This window comes from Pomacea canaliculata, linkage group LG14 (assembly GCF_003073045.1).
Source record: "Pomacea canaliculata isolate SZHN2017 linkage group LG14, ASM307304v1, whole genome shotgun sequence".
In the NCBI taxonomy this organism is placed as follows: Eukaryota; Metazoa; Mollusca; class Gastropoda; order Architaenioglossa; family Ampullariidae; genus Pomacea; species Pomacea canaliculata.
This window is the reverse complement of record NC_037603.1, coordinates 95,083-112,186: the sequence shown is the minus strand read 5'-3', so window position 1 is coordinate 112,186 and position 17,104 is coordinate 95,083. Positions and strand designations below refer to the sequence as shown.

Below are 17,104 nucleotides of genomic sequence, written 5' to 3'. Positions count from 1 at the left end.
ACACAAATTTTGTATAAACCCATATTCAGTGTCAAGGTTGACCTTGATGACGATTCGCTTCCTCAGCCTGTGACGGCGAAGAAAGTATGAGCTCGTGAGAATGGAATGAGTATGTAGTTGTGTGAGCGACTTCAAGTTTCCGGAGGTGAAAATTCAGTTAGGACTAAAGCTTGGAGTCGGTTCAGGACTTGTTACAAAACATTCGTCTGCTCAGGACACACTGCGAACACCGAGGAGACTGCCACTTCTCCCCGCTCCCGTCAAGCGAAAAACCACAGCGAACACTCTTTCCTTTGTTCTCTAACAAAAATAATTCATCAACACTAGAATAAAAAATCCAGCCGGCCATCTCTGGGGCGGCACGCCGACAAACAGACAGATGACAACGACAACCCCACAAATTGCTGTCCCCTTCCTGGCTAAAAAATCATTTAAAAAATATAACACTGCAGGATTGTGACAACGAGAAAGGTAAATCAGCGCAGGGTGCAAAGGAAATTAAGAACTATAAATATATAACTATATAAGAAGAAGAAGAAGACAACTTACCTGCACTTGTTAAGTTTCAGGAATGAGTCACTGAAGACGCCCCCTAGTGATATCAGTGTAGTGAGATATGCTACAGTATCAGGTGTAGCATGCATGATGGTACAGTATCACATGACACGTGCACGTGACACTTAGGGGAGATAAAGGTGTGCGCGCGCATGTGAGGACATTTTCGGAAATGAAAATAGAACGTGAGATAGCGGTAGTCACGCATGATATCAAGTTATCAAGGACAAGCCAAGTTCTCATCGAAAGCTGAACTTATATAGGTCCTGTATGGGTTACCTATATTGACGGGGGAGAGTACTCTGACAGCAACCAAGGGCCATAACCTCTAACAATGGCAATGACTTCTAGCCAATGGCGTACTACGTGATCGGAAGCGCGCATAACAAAAAGCTTGGCTGCCATTTGCAAACTTGTGTTTCTACACTTTTCACAACAGGAATTAAGCTTCTTCAGCGGTCAATTCCAATACTGATACATGTGTTTGACTCTTCGATAACAGTAAGTATAATTTATATACTCTAAGTAGTATAGTTATTGAGACTTTAATTCCAGAAATGTCCAAGTTCAATGCAGAACATCATGCTAAGAGAAGAAAGATTAGAGTTAACATTAACGCAATAAATGCAAAAGTTTTCCAGACAGAAGTAGAAATCGAGCTCAGCAGTTCTGAACTCTTGCACTTTGATAATTCTTTAGCCGTTAACGATAACTGAATCAAGAAGTCTGGTCTCAGAGTCTTCATGATAGCATCTATATTTAGTCCATCAAATCTGTTTGAGTGTTCTGATCATTTGAACAGGAATCTTCTATGCCGCCATGTAAAACTCTCTTCGCAGGCACTTGAGCAACCAAAATCACTTTCACACAATTTGTCTTCCTGGCTTGTCTCTGTCTCGACCACGTCACACACTGACGTCACCGCCTCACACACGGTGTTCACGCGCGTTCGAGCAACACAAAACACAACGATCTGTCCGTGAGCTTCTCGTCTGATCTTTACTAAAAATAGCCCGCTGTCGTCTTTGCCGTAAGGTTTCTTTTCTTTTGTCTCTTACTTATCCTCTCTCTTGGAGGATAGATGGCAACAGGTCGTATACACACAAAAAGCAAAATAAAAATTAACTTACTTCCATTATTCCCGGTCCCTGTAACCACACGTACAGCAAGACCTCTCCTCTCACTGAGTTCACCGCCTCTCTCTCTATCTGTCGTCTGCTCTCTTCCTTTTTCTTTTCTCAAACGTCAAAACCCCAAAATTGCGTCAAATTATGACGTCAGATTATGACGCCAGACCACGACGCAGCAACCTCGCTCACACACGGTTAAGGGCGATAATCGCTGCCTACCTGTCCCTAACCACCTGCTCCTAACGGTCTCACTGCTGATTGACTTTTGCTTCTTGCTTGCAGTATGTAGAGTAGTGACAGATGCATTAATTCTTTAGCGAGACACAAGCCTCAAATATCTGATTTTGGAAGTCTCAGCTTCTGAGCAAGAAAAATAATAAATAAAAAGATACATCTACAGGAACATTTTGTTTACTGCAGGCCTGTTTACACATCCTTGTATACCGCAGACGACCATGATAACCGATCAGTTGCTAGCAAGCTTGTGTAACCACTGCTTTAGTAGGGTAAACAAAATGGCCGCTGAAGCAGCTCGCAACAACTGATGACGTCATCACCTCGTACTGTCATTATATTTTCTCAAAACACGAAGTCCAGTCCCTGTGTTTTGTTTACACAATAACTAGTGTCAATAAAAATATCGTACGTCTACACACTGGGTCTTGTTTACACAACGACAGTGTTTAAGTTACAAAAATTGTATTATCTACTTTTCATCGTCTGAAGTAAAGTAATCATTCTCGAATATATTATGTATTGATGCTATCTTCTTTCAGAAGTGTGTGTGTGTAGTAGTAGCAGCAATATGTAAACATGCGCGTTTGCGTGTCATCATATACGTGAGAGGTGTGTGTCGTGTTTATATCAATGTTTATGTAAGAGCGAGACAGCAACAGACGTATATAAACTTCGTGGTTATAAGTTTAAAACACGATGTTGTCTACTGCAAGTGTTAAACAAAGTGACAGGACTCGGACTAAACACAGACACAAGTCGTTCATCAAAACTCGTTGATTGGTTCACTAATAAGAAGACAACAAACACTACAGGACTCAAGGACACAACACAGGTTTTACACGGGAAGCTCTTTTGCAAAAAACAAATTTTAAATTGGTTTTACAAATATTGTTCTAAATCGTCTGCAAACGTTGCATGGGCGTTTTAGGTTTTTTTAATAAATATTTTTCTTCTTTCTCTCAAAAGATGTAAACTGTTCTATACAAGTTTAAAAGGCGATGACTACAGAATCTCGGAATCAGCTTCAAATAAACTCCAAATGTTTACAAGCAAACGACAGATGTCATGATGAAATAAAACGACAAATTACTATTTTTATCAAAGTGGACAGGATTTTGAATAAACTGATATAAACAAAATGAATGAAGAGACCGAAATGATGACAGCACAGATCAGAAGAAAACAAATTGTTGTTAGAGACGCTGTGAACGTTTATCAATGAACATGTATTGAACAGTTCACTTGTAAACTTACTGTACTCGTGTACATTACACCGGTGTTCAAAATAAATACCGTCTAACCCGTGGTCGAGTCGTCTTAACGCGGTGTTCAAGTCGACCTGTTGAGTCACGTGATCACACTATACAGCATTCTTATCTCGCTGTACTTATTGTGCTCACCACAGTAGTCACACATGTAGCTTTACATTTGTGTAATCAGATCCGCTATGTTTCCATGACTAGCAAAGCATTGTGGACCATCGGTTAGTCGCGGCTTCCTACAAATGCTGGCGTCTGTCAGTCCCTCCATCTTTGTTGTTCCAGGGAAGAGGAGAGAAGATACGAAGGAGGGTTTTCACTTCAATTCTAGTTCCTAGTCGTGGGTGGGCTTTATAATGTTATAGTAATATTAATTTTTGAGTTATTGATAAAACCTGAATCAGCATCATCAGACGTGAATACTAGTTTTCTTTCACACGGAAAACGAAATGATGAGAGTAATGTCCCTTGGCCTAACCGGCAAGATGTCGAGTATCCTCGAACGATGACTTCGACGAAACCGATCATGTGCGCATTGGAATTTTCATTATTGTTACTTTCAGTGGACAGGTGGGCCGCAAGCTCGATATTTTTTTGCGACGGCTTGGCTACAGCACGTTGGGGTGTAGCTTGCAAAACAAAGACTTCACTCAAACCTCTCCTTATGTCGGCAATCTTGAAACTTTGGCTTCCGGCTACACTGCGTTGCTCAGGGACCGCTAGCTTTCGCTAACCGCTAAATTCGCTAGGCTAGCTTTGCTCGATTCGCTACGTGCTATGCAACACGCCACTGCTGTCCACTGTCGTTTTGTCTCGTTTGTAGATCAACGTCGGCTTTTGGTTTCTCCTACTCATCTGTGATGTTTGTTACACAAATTACCTCTGTTTAGGATGGTTCTTCAGTTCTTGTGTTGCGTCACTTCCGACAACAGACATCTTCCTTCACTAACGGCTACTGTCTCCTCTTTTTCCATCTTTGTACTTTGGACTGAACTTGATTTTGTGTTTCCTTTACTGACACTTGTAGTTGTTTTAGCATTGGGGACCAGTGTGGACTATAGTACAACAGTGTGGGCCAGTATGGATCAGTGTGGACCATTGTGTCTAAAGACTGACAAAAGTCATGTCAGGCAAATCAGCAACAAAGCATTGAGCTAGTGGTCACATATTATTAGTGTATACATCTAGTGATTGTATATATATATAATAGAGCTAGTGGTCACACATACCTTGCGGAGTGTAGTGCATGCTTGGGAATACTTACATACCAAAGATGTGAAGGGTAGCCAGGGATGGGCAAGCTACTTTTAATTTGTAGCCGGCTAGGCTACAACTACTTTTTTTCAAAATGTAGCCGGCTACACTACAGCTACAATTTTCCAAAAAGTAGCCAGCTACTTTGGGCTACTTTTAAAATGTAGCCAGCTTCTTTTGGCTACTTTTAAAAGCGTGATGTTATAACAAGTTAGCTGTAGCCAGCTGGCTGTAGCAACATACACAAACATCAAACATACACACAAAACACTATTACTTGCTTTACAAAGTTTTTATTATAATAATGAAACGGAGAACTGCGATTATACCGACAATTTTATTTAGTGAATCCATAAATGCTTTCATTCATTCCTTGCCCCCTTCCTCCCCCGGCCTTTTTCACACAATAAGTACACGTATTTTACGATTATATTAAACATTTCTGGATCTTTTTTCTCATCCTGTTTTAGTGACAAAAGAAATTATATAAGTTTTCCGATAAACATTTGTTTTCTATAACTATTTGTTCCCTATTACTTAGAAATGAAAACTAAAAAGATGCTTAAGTATCAGGTACCTGGTGGAATTTTTAATAAGAATAAGTTAGGTTATGTGGTGATGAAAAATGTCAACCTCTTATCAATACTGTGACAATGAACAACAGACCATTGAAATAAATGAGTTTGCATGGAATATAAGTAAAACACTGCTTAATCTAATTTAGGCAAGCAGATCATAAGGCATTTTTTTCTAACACTGACACTGAAAACAAAGAAAGGAACACAAACTAATTGTTTCCAAAAGCTGATAGGGTGAAAAGTATAGTCCTGGCATACTAGAATAGGCTTTAATTATATAGTAGGATGTCAAATGTAGCATATAAACACTGAATATATTTTTCAAAATGATCTGATACAAGATATATTTATTTTAAATCTTTAAGCTTGAATTTCTCTGTTTGTCGTTTTTGACATCCAGTCCTAAACTATAAAAACATATTTCTCAAGATTGGCTTGTGCTACAGCAGTAAAATTTTGCAATTTTTTTTAGAAATGCATAAGCTACAAAGTGATGCATTTGAGAATATGATATAAACATTACTTTTGATAAAATTAACATTATTCTAAATATTTAATTGCCACATTCACACTGAGTCGGGGGGGTACCATGTCAGATTTTTTATATCTCCTAGAAATCTTGAGATATCAAAACGCCTTATGCATCAGTTTTTTATCAGTGCCTCTAGTTTACAAAAAACCCAAAACCTTTGGTATATGACTTATGGTATTGTGTAAATTTGTTTTTTAAATGCTTGTACGTTTTGAAACAAAATCGTTGATTAAAGTCACAATTTTCACTTTAGGTACTCAAAACAGTTTTAAAGTGCTATATTTATGTTATTTTTACTCTATATTTAAAACCCTTAAAGATATTTAAAATATGGATTTTAATTTTTGGAGTGTACCGGTAACCTTAAAACAAATCTTCATTCTTTTAGTCCTTCATGGAATTGAATTTGACCAGAACTTTGGCCTCGAAGTTGCTGTCTGTCACCCTAGTGCGCAGCTTTGTCATGATAAGTCCTGCCAGACTGAACTATCTCTCAACCACAGCACTGCTTGGCAAGACGGTGTTGGTGCGCAAATAGAGTTGTTTGACCGTGGGCTATTTGTCCAGTTCACTGACATTCTGTGACAATCCAGACATCAGGAAGGTAGTTGTCTCAGGGGTGCCGGTAACTTCTTCATAAATGATGAAGTCTGCCTGTTCGTCTGTGCACTTGGTTGGGGATTGGACTGGCGTGTTGATCAATGCTGCCTCTGCAGTCAAGAGGGATCTGCATTTCTCACGCAGGGTTTGGTCCCCAGTCCACATCAACTTGCACCTGAAACAATAATATGCACAATAATTAATGCTTTGTTTAATTTGGTTAAAATTTTTTTCTTATTGTTTTTTAATTAATTTTCTAAAATGTACTGGTTTTTATGTACTTATTTTGATTTGTACGCAAGTGTCAAAAGACCAGTGACAGTGAATATTATGTTGGTTTTTTTTTAATCAACATCCCCCTCCCCCCCCCACCCACCAAAAGTTTATTTTTTAATTTATTTACGGATATTTGTATAGCGCTTATTCTCGTTTAATCTGAGCTCTAAGCGCTTCACATTCTTCTCATTCTCAAAAAGCAGTGACACAGAGTAGCTTATAAATGAAGAAAAATACATTGAAATAACGAAAACTCTCCCTCACCTTGGGTTCGACACAGTTGCAAGCAGGGTCTTGGTCCTTATAGGCATCAGCAAATCTGGTCTCCAACCCATTCAGGACAGCAGTAGCTAGGGGACCACAGATTTCTAGCTTGGACTTCTGTTGCTCGATGCGGATCTTGAGGGTGTTGAGCTGAGCAGGAGGTGTCCAAGCCCACGCACTTCTCGCCCTGCAAGTAATTGAGGCATCTGGCAAGAGGCCCCATCACCTGCAACAAACAAATAACAACCAAATGTTGAATCCTATTTTCAAAGGGGAAAAAAAGGGAAGCAACCACATACCTGTGTGTGTTGACATCTAACCCTGAACCAAGGGGAATAATTTGAAAAACGGTATAGCTTAGCTCAATGAACAATTTTGCTATAATACATAAAAAAAAAACTTACCATAACAAACTCTTTCATGAAGAGCTGGTCTCTGGGGTAAACCTTGGGAGGCCAAGGGCATCTGCTAACTTGGTCAGCTGCTCAGCCGTGAGGTCTTGAAGGCATTGGACGGCATCATACGTAGAATTCCAGCGGTTTGGTTTGGAATGATCATCTGCCGTCCCGTAGCCTCTTGAATGCTCTCTGTTGGACATATAAAAAAAAAAATAAATAAACACACATTACAAACACACACACTCAAAACATACAAATTAATTCTAAAAAGACTGGGTGGGTGGGAGGGGGAGGGGGAAGTGAAACAATTTTGTAAGTAAACAAATGAATTACCTGCAGCAGACACAACTCTGGACTGCTTATTCCAGACAGCTTGAGCTTTTGCAAACAGGGATCTGCTGACAGTTCGGAATGCACCGTCCTGAAGGGCAGCCTCACTGTCCTTGCTTGCGACCAGGTTAAGCGTGTGGGCTGCACAACGCTGGTGAGGGGGCAGTACAACAGATGTTGATTCCCCTGGCAGGAACTCCACAGAAGTGATGTTCTCCTCTTCCTCATCACTGTCTGAGTCTTCTGGTGACTGATCCTGACCAAACACCCTGGAAAACAAAATGCAACGGAAATCATTAAATAATCTGAAGTGCATTTGGCCACATAGAACAAACTACTTTTGTTTTTAAAAAAAATAAAGTGGTAACATAAGAATCTTCACATTGGAAGTACCTCGCCCACAGCCTGCTTGCTCATCCTAGATATATACAGCAGTACAGTAACGTACATAATCATCATAATACATGTACACACCTGAAAGCTTTCACGAAGTTTGATGCGTTGTCCGTCACAATGCGAACAACTTTGTTCTGGATCTTGTACTCTCTCAGGATGGAGTTGAGCTGCGTGGCTAGGACATCATGGGTGTGCGAACCTTTCACTCTTTTGCAGGCCAATGCAAAAGATTTTCTTTCATAGCCTTCCAAAAAATGGCAGGTAACTCCCAAGAATGACCTGAAACACAAGAAAGGAAAAGTAACATTAAAACTTAACCCTAATTTACATTGGCATCAAAATATTCTTTATAGATGAAAAACAAATACCAACTGAAATTAAACATTGAATTAAAAAATAAAAAAAAACTTGCCTTCGATGAGCAGTCCAGCAATCTGCAGTGATGCATACATGCTCCACATTCTCCAGTTCACCGATAATTTTCTTCTTCAGCTCAGCCATCTTTTCCTGAAACACAATGCACAATGCAATTTTAGCAGATGAAATTTGAGTTCTGTGACCAAGAACAAAAGACATTAATTGTGGATACATCACCCTACTTAAAATAAAACTAGTAAAACAAACAAAAAAGGAAGAAAAAAAATAGTAAAACTTACCTCCAACATTTGGTTCGCCGTTTTCCTGCTCATTAACTGGGTTTCCTGGCCAGTGAGTCTGGACACGAACTTTGAAAACTTCTCGTTCTCCAGCATGAAGAAGGACAGGTTGCATTCCAACAGGTAATCAAGGACGGCGGAATTGACGTCTGCTTTGCTGACGGTACTCTTGTGTTCCACTTTGAAGAGCTTCGAGACATAGGGTTGGTCGTCGTCTTCCCCTTTCCGCTTTCGTGACGTTTCCAGTCTTGAGTCAACTGCCTGGCAAGCAGTGGATGTTTCCTCTAAAATAAACACACGAAAATGAAACAAAATTTTAGAAGTCCATTCACAATCACAGGAAGTTTCTACCAAGCTAATTGTCATATTAAATTACTAGCATTAAATATAAAATCCTTCAGGCCACCATACTGTTCAAACGTCCTCCATGCTCTTTTCATACAAACAAACCAAAACACACACACACACTTTATGACAAAGACTAAATAGATAGTACAGAAACGGTAAAGACAGCAGTTTGATCAGTCGTCGCCCCAGCGGTAATCACGTTGATGCAACCCCTTACCTTTCCACAATCTTTACAACATGTACACTCCTCTATTCCAAAAGCAGACAAGCAAGAACATGAAGAATGAAGATCGATGAAAATCTCAACGAACTTACCTGCAAGTGCGTTCTCAAATTAAACGCCGACGTCTTGTTCGTTGAGTACTTCGTGCTGCTGCACCCATTCTTGCATTTGAAAGTATATATACCCACTCTCAGTTGCTTCACAAAATGTAAAGAATTTCAAGTAAGGCTCGAAACTGATGGGTACGTCCATCTTCGTTTTTCAAATCGCTCCCGCCACATGGACGACCCAGTACTTGCGGTTACTGAGCGTGCGAGTCACGTGGGTGTCTGGCTGTCAACACACCGAGCAGTGACAGCAGTGGCTGTCGTCGTCTTGCTGACACGCTATCGACGAATGGTCGTGAAAGTAGCCAACATGTAGCCAAGCTATGGCTACAAGCTACTTTTTTTTTAATTTGTAGCCGGCTAAGCTACAAGCTACAAAATTTGTAGCCAGCTACAGTAGCTGTAGCTAGGCTACAGCTACTCCCCATCCCTGTTGGTAGGAGTCTGGAGTATGGGAACATACACTCTGACCGTGGGCCGATGTCTTGTTCTCACTCGGCCACTCTGGCGGTACTCTCACCGTACTGAGTGGGGATACACCCAGGCGGATAAGATGCCACCCTGTCTGTCTGTTTGTCTCACGCATACAAGCTCACCCACTCAACCCCTCCCCCACACATCCTGTCTAACTCTTATCTACTATACATCTAGTATGAACCAGCGGAACAGTTAAGGTGTCTTTATTAAGCGGCTATGAACAGAGAGTTTCGAGACTTTTGGCATCATTAACTTTGTATTGGTATTAAAGGGATTCTAAAGGCAAAATAAAACTGCTTAGAATCGCGTACAGAATAAGATAAATTTGAATCTCGTCTATTTTCATGTCTGTTCATGTGGAAAACGTTGAAGGTTTTTACTAGAATGTTGTGTTTAATAAGAGAAATGACACGGGACTCTTTTCCACGAAAAACAGGTCAACAGCAAGTGTCAACCTTCCACCATTCCCCCTTACGATGCACTTGTCCGTTACAATTAACAAAGCAAACAGATTTTATTCAAATGACTTGTGCTTCAGTCACCACGACAGGCTACCTGAAAGATGTACCTGGTGTGTTTGTGTGATTTGATTATGTGTAAACTTTAAGATAGTGAGAGATTTGTGCGCACATTTTGTTTACATTCCGACACTCATCACTCTTTTCTTGAGCAATCTTTTCTATTCATTATTCAACACTTTTTTCTGACTCATCCTTGGGCGTGCGTTTGTGTGTGTGTGAAAGAGAGAGAGAAGAGATAGAAAGGAGAAAAAAAATCATCAACAACAAAAGTCTGGTGCAGAAAACATGAGACGTTTCTAACCACAAATTGAGGCCTAAGCCTGTGTTGCTAGTCTGTGTCCTGTTCTACCAGAGACACCGCATGAATGATGACAAACATACTTCACATATTGAACCTAGTCTGTTGTCATTAATAAAACATTTAATGTCTTGTAATTTCTATATAAACTTAACAAGACATGTCTCATTATCTGTACATACAGTATTTTGACAAATCTCCATTAAAATCATGTCAATGCTTTGGGAAAAACCCGATAACATAGACTTTGACAGCAACCGTTTGTTTATTGACGACCTGTCATGATTCCGCCATCTTGACATCCTCTTTATGATCAAGTTGATGAGGGGTAAGTCACATACTCTCAAAAATATATGCTTTTACCTTCTACTTGTTTGACTTAAAAGAAAGATAAGTCATTGTTATTTCATGTAGTCACACCAATGTAAGTGGAATGCAGTGAACACATGAACTACTTGAATACAGCGACACCACAGACTAGCGGACCTCAAGTGACGACAGACTGTAAGTGTTTCTGTCTTCAGTCATTAATGTTGTGAGCAGTAAGACACAGTATGGTTAATAATAGCCAATGTAATCAGTATGAACAGTAATGAGCAGTGTGAACAGTATCGTATGCAAAAATGTATCAACACAGTCTCTAATATTTGTACCTAATCAATCACACACACACGCGCGCGCGCGCACCTTGCGGTTTCTGTAGCTTTTATTTTTTACAGGGGGGGGGTTGCTAAGCCCACGCCCTACCCACCTCCTTGATGTAGGCTTGGGACCGACAGGTTACCCGAGTTGTTTCGAGGCGAAGTTGTCTGAAGTCCTGGCTTGAACTTATTCCGTTTTATGAAAATACTTCATGTGTTCCGGTTCACACACTCAGTGGGTACGCTGACTTCCCCTCTTTGCGAAGAGTTGTCTGAGATCCAACGGTTCTGCGTGTACAGTCGAGTGCCGACCTTCTGGTTCGCTTGTCCCCCAGAGCCTGTGCCTACACATGAATGAATGAATGTAATGTAATAAAAACTGCAAACTCTAGTACACTCGAGTTTCGAAACATTTTACTTTATTTTTACAAACTTTAAAAAAATTGTACCTACCGGGATTTGCGGCACAATCGTCACTGCGCGTACTCTGTGTGTTTTCTAGGAAAGGTGAACGACTGACCAGCCATTTAAATGTAGAAGCTGCACATTTACCCCTCCGGAAACTTGAAGTCGCTCACACAACTACATACTCATTCCATTCTCACGAGCTCATACTGTCTTCGCCGTCACAGGCTGAGGAAGCGAATCGTCCACAAGGTCAACCTTGACACTGAATATGGGTTTATACAAAATGTGTGTGTGAAGATGTAGGAAATATTTGATTCTTGACATGTTATCTTCGAAATGCATTTGTTTGTGGCAGAAATGTGTTAGGACCGTGAAAAGTGCTGTCGATAGCAGTTTCCATCTGACTCAGTGCTGTGGAGAAGCAAAACGGGTTTCCTGTCTCCAACTTACTTTGTTGTATGAGAGGAAGCCATCTCTAGCTATGTCTGGACCTCAGCCACCTTCATCACAACAGGTGAGACAAAGAGGACATCATCTACTGGCGGGTATGTTGTGATGACAGCCACACAGCCTCTACTGACTAGTATTGCCGGAGTCTGAGCAGCGCAATAATTTATTTATTCATAATTTAAACAGCATTATCAGACTCTCGTTTCAGATGTTGTAACAACAGTCCTCTGTTTATCAGGCGAATCAGACGATATGTTAAGGTTGGACAAGTGTTTGTAAAGGAATCAGAAGAAAAGAAATTAGAAAGAGAATTTACTGCGGTAGTGCAATCATTTACTGAGAGAAAAATACAGCTCTAAAAATCTAACAATCATTTTGGCTATACAAGTTCGTAATATTCCCCAACTTATCATGTACACTCAGCCATTTACTTTATACAAAGAACATGAATATTCACAACTCACAAGATTGGCAAAAAATATCTGAAGACGCGAAACTTAAAGATTTGCTGAATGAAAGCAATAACTGACAAACTTAACACAATATTAAGCAGATCACCTTCCTCCAAGCAAGTCTGGTCACAATCAGAACACGAGGAAATCTCAGGAACCTCAACTGGGTCAGTGGTCAGACTACTCCAGTACGAAAGTAAATACTGCAGATTCACAATTTATACTGGTAGAGCCTTTCAACGAAGCCGTTAAATCAAAGAGGTGACAGTCGTGAGATGTTTGTACACACACACACCTGGGCACCCCACACACCCGGAGACCTGACACACCTAGCCACTCACACACAAATCACTCGCCATCTTCCCACCTTCTCCGCTTCCCATTCACTCAGACAACAACGGCCTGTGACTACATGTGACTTTGTGATTGTCAGTCTTGATGTCGACAAACACGATGTGAAGTGTGTGATCTGAGGACGGTGAGCTTCCTGATAACAGCAGTCTTGTAGAAGTGTCGTCCACTAAAGCAGGCTGTACCCAAAGAATGTAGGAAGTCACCGACCTTTTCATCAACACTTATCATTCTAACTCATGTCCTAGCCGTGGGAAAGAATTTTATGAGTTTTTGTCAAGTAATACAGTCAACTGCTAAGTATCTCTTTTCATGTCAATACCTTAATGTTCACATCATGTCACTAACTTTTTATAAAAGTTTACATACATAGTGTCCTGTTTATAATTTCTTTCTCCTGTGTCGAACAACAGGTCAAACGCCAGAAGGCCGCTGGTGGATGTCGGGTCAAAGTTTACCTACACGCCGTGACTGATGCACAGGCTGAACTTCTTACAGATGTTGGTGAGTTGTGTTTATATACACGGGGCTCTTACATATACTGGTGAGTTGTGTTTATATACACATGAGTTCTTACAGATACAGGTGAGCTGTGGTCGACATGCAAATGTCCTTAAAGGTCCCAGTCAGTTGTGTTCATTTCACGTCTTATAAAGGACTTCACGCAGTAGTTGTCTCGAGAAAGCAACACTATAAGGACAGTTAGTAAAATAAAGACGAAAGAAAAAGTGAAGGGGGGGGGGAATTGGTGTTTTACGCCGTGCCAGCAACTGAGGCTATATTACGGCAAGGCAGCCAGCCCTGCAAACAGATGTCACGTGCAGAGAAAGATCAGCGTGCCCGAGACGAGAAATGAACTCAGGGCAGCCAACCTTCACTGTATTGGTGACAGGCGCTAACCGTTGCGCCACCGGACCGCTCAAAGAAAAAGTGAAGTAGTTGTATGATGAAAATACATTTAAATTTGGATTTGGTTTAGTAAAGTGACACAATAAGTAGCCATATTTAGAGTGACAAATTATTTACAATTAAAATGCATCCAATGCTTCTCAGGAAGAAAACGTCCACTTGAAGAAATCAGTAAGAAGACAGGCACTGATATAGAGTTCGACCCTTACACCTCACCTGTACCAGGTATGAAGATTGTCATCATCCGCGGTGTCCCATCTAAGATCGAGATGGTGGTCAGACTCATCCATCAGGTGACAGGTGCTCAGGTTAGTGTAGTAGTGACTACCATGAGTAGACGAGGGCTAAAATGAGCAGTTAAAACACACTTGTAGAAACTACAATGAACAGCAACAACTTAAAGTAAAAATAGTAACAATGGATGATGATAGCTAACAGTGAACCAAGGTAGCTAACAAGGACAATAGCTAACAATCAATGGTTGTAGCTACAACAAAAGATATAACAATGGAAACAATGATCAGCAATAAAAACTCTAATCACCAAAATACCGAGAGTAACTTAAAACAAATTACCAACAATTATCATTACTCAAATCATGAGTTGGAAGAATGTAGTAGTATTATGATTAAAAGGCTAGAAATCTGAAAGATGTCAACAACATTTTAACATAAAATTGTTTGTATCACGTGAACTGAGTTGCTATTGGGTTGTCGGAAGGGTCACGAGGCAGATGTGCAACCGATGGAGCTAATTTATTTTCGGAAGTACGAGAGTCGTTCGTATCAAAGTTAGTGTTTCACGTTTGACAGCCGACAGTTGTAAAACATGTTCATTCAATAACAAAAATTGAGCGATTTCATTCAGTTTTAGAGATTTTACAACAAGCTGAAGATGACAGACCGAGCTGTGCATTTTCATCATATTTTACTGTTTTACTATCGTAAAAAGAAGAACGCGGAAAAAGTCGCTCAAAGCTTAAACACAAATTCTCACAACACTCCACAGCAGGGATGCCCAACCTACGGCCCGCGGGCCATATCCGGTCCGCGACGCGGTGCCGTCCGACCCGCGAAACTTCTGCCCACAGTGCAGGAAATCGGCATGTTAGTAAAAAAAAAAAAAAACCGGAAAAAGGGAAGAAGAAGTATTTAGGGGCGTTTCCCAATCTTTTTTTCGATGGACGAACATTTCGATTCAGTGCTCCGACTTGGTGTCTCTACGATGCAGCCGGACATTCAGAAGTTGGTTTCGGGAAAACATCTTCAAATATCCCACTAATTACTACATAATTAATGGTATTTTTTCTAATAAAAATGGTATCGGCTCTATTTTTATCTATTTTTTTTTTTTGTATTTTTGCGGTGAAGCGGCCCGTGTCACGCATGTCGGAAATGTGTATGGCCCGCAGGCCAAAAAAGGTTGTGCATCACTGCTGCACAGGAACATCAGCGCCAACGATGGTTCACGAATTCCGTGTTGGTGACTTGGAGGTCATGGAGGCTCACCGTTTGATGAGGTCATAATAAAGGCATTGGTCGAGTGAAACCCACGTGACATGACACACAAATTGTAGAAACATTGAACATTCATCATGAAAGTGTTTACCTGAATAACTTGAGTAAACTGCGATACGTAAGCTCGATACTTGAGTTCCTCATGAACGGCGCGTATGAACATCTGCGATATGATTATTAAACGGCAAGATATCGCACTTATTTGAAGTGAATGATCACTGGTGCTAATGAGTGAATTGTTTACAATAACTAGTTGTACAAACGGTCTTGTTGCCGACATTATGATTCACATCAGACTTCGAAAGCAGACATTCATCACTGCGATGTGTGGTTTTGAAAGTTGCCTCGTTTTTTCGAGCACCAAAATTGAACAGTTTGAACGATTCCATTATCCAGCTGTCGTTAATCCTAAAAAAGTCGTGTTAATGCACGAGAAAGCGAAATCACACACAAGATTGAAAAGTAACCGCAATTTATTGGAGCTTGGATGGGATGTGTTGCACACCCGTTATACTCTCCATAGTTTGATCCGTCAGACTTCCACTTGTTTCTCTATTTTCAAAACTCTTTGTGTGGTGTAATATTCAGTTAAAATGTAGAGCGCAGTTTACGTTAGCTTTAGGTCAGCAGGTACCGCTGACAGTGCTTAGTTCCCTCCACCCCACATCCCCTTCCACCCCACGCGTGGTCGCGCGGCGCGAGACGGGCAGCAACAGCGGGTGACGTAGTACCCAAGCTGCCCTGTACAAAAAGCGGGCAAAGAGATGCGCCCGCGCCTTTTCTCTCGGTACTGGAACTGGTCCCCACCACCAATTGGTGCAACTTACCTTGTAGTGGTGTGGTGGCTTGTGTGCCTCGTCGACCCACAGAGCTATGTCGGCGGGAGCCTTGTGCTCCTGGCAGGTCCAACCAAGCCGAACAGGTCTGTCAGGGTAGAGGCCAGACTAAAATGTTGCACCCGGCAAGAGGATGGTCGTTAGCCTTGGACGGCAAGTCTCTCTACGAGAAAGACACTCGGAAAAGAAAAACTGACGCCGAAGACGGATGTGCTGGGCCATCGTGCGCTTAACGGCAGCACAACGCACTGACACTCGCATGGAATGGACAACGCTCACTCTAAACGATATGGTGCTTTGCCTGTGAGTCCGCCAGGCGGGCGAAGTGCCGGGCCTGCGCCTCAACAGGCCCACCCCATGATACTGGTGGTCACCACGCCCCGATGCGAGGAGCCAGGCTTCGGAGGCGGAGGAAATGGCTACTGGCCGAAAAGGAACAACAACCACAGAAGAGACCCTGAGGCTCTCAAACATCCTACAGTGGAACGCCGAGGGCGTTTACAACAAAAAATTAGCCCTCACCGAAAGACTACATGCTGAAAAAAATAGCTGTGGCCTGTATTCAAGAAACACACCTGAACCCCAACCACAGATTTACCATCAGAGGTTACCAAACCTTCAGGATGGAAAGAGAAGGAAGACACAGGGAGGTGTCCTGATTCTGTAAAGAATAACATCCCAGCAAGAGATTTTCAAGTGGACACGAATCAGCAAGCTGAAATAAATGGAGTCAAGATTACAGTAGACAGCACTGTGCTCACTATCTTCAACTGTACTGCCACCCGACAAAGAACTTTCCTGCGACTCTTGATATCCTGCCAAAAACTGCTTGGCTGTCGCGACTTCAACAGCCACTCAACCTGCTGGGGCTACGACGAGACGGATAATAGAGGAGAGGAAGTGGAGGACTGGCAGATCGATAGCAAGATGATCCTGCTGAACGATCCAGAAGACCCACCGACTTTCTTCTCGCGCAGATGGGTCTCCTCAACGACCCCTGACCTTGCTTTCGCCACTGACGACCTCTCCAAGAAAACAACCAGAGGGGTACAGAACCAGCTAGGCGGCAGCGACCACAGACCACAGACCAGTCAAACTGGC

At 41.6% G+C, this 17,104-nt stretch overlaps 2 protein-coding genes across 2 annotated transcripts in view; one reads left to right on the top strand and one right to left on the bottom strand.

The window, feature by feature from the left end:
- LOC112554923 (von Willebrand factor D and EGF domain-containing protein-like) overlaps positions 1–17,104 on the bottom strand; it is a 535,332-nt gene that overhangs the window by 469,966 nt on the left and 48,262 nt on the right. The gene's annotated exons all lie outside the window — the stretch shown is intronic.
- The window catches only part of LOC112554946, a 22,597-nt gene continuing 16,164 nt past the window's right edge, over positions 10,672–17,104 (top strand). The window contains exons 1-5 of the mRNA XM_025223024.1: positions 10,672–10,943; positions 11,583–11,737; positions 11,844–12,002; positions 13,155–13,245; positions 13,795–13,958. Coding sequence (XP_025078809.1) covers positions 11,970–12,002; positions 13,155–13,245; positions 13,795–13,958 — 288 coding nt within the window. The 5' untranslated portion in view covers positions 10,672–10,943; positions 11,583–11,737; positions 11,844–11,969. The remainder of the gene's footprint in view (positions 10,944–11,582; positions 11,738–11,843; positions 12,003–13,154; positions 13,246–13,794; positions 13,959–17,104) is intronic.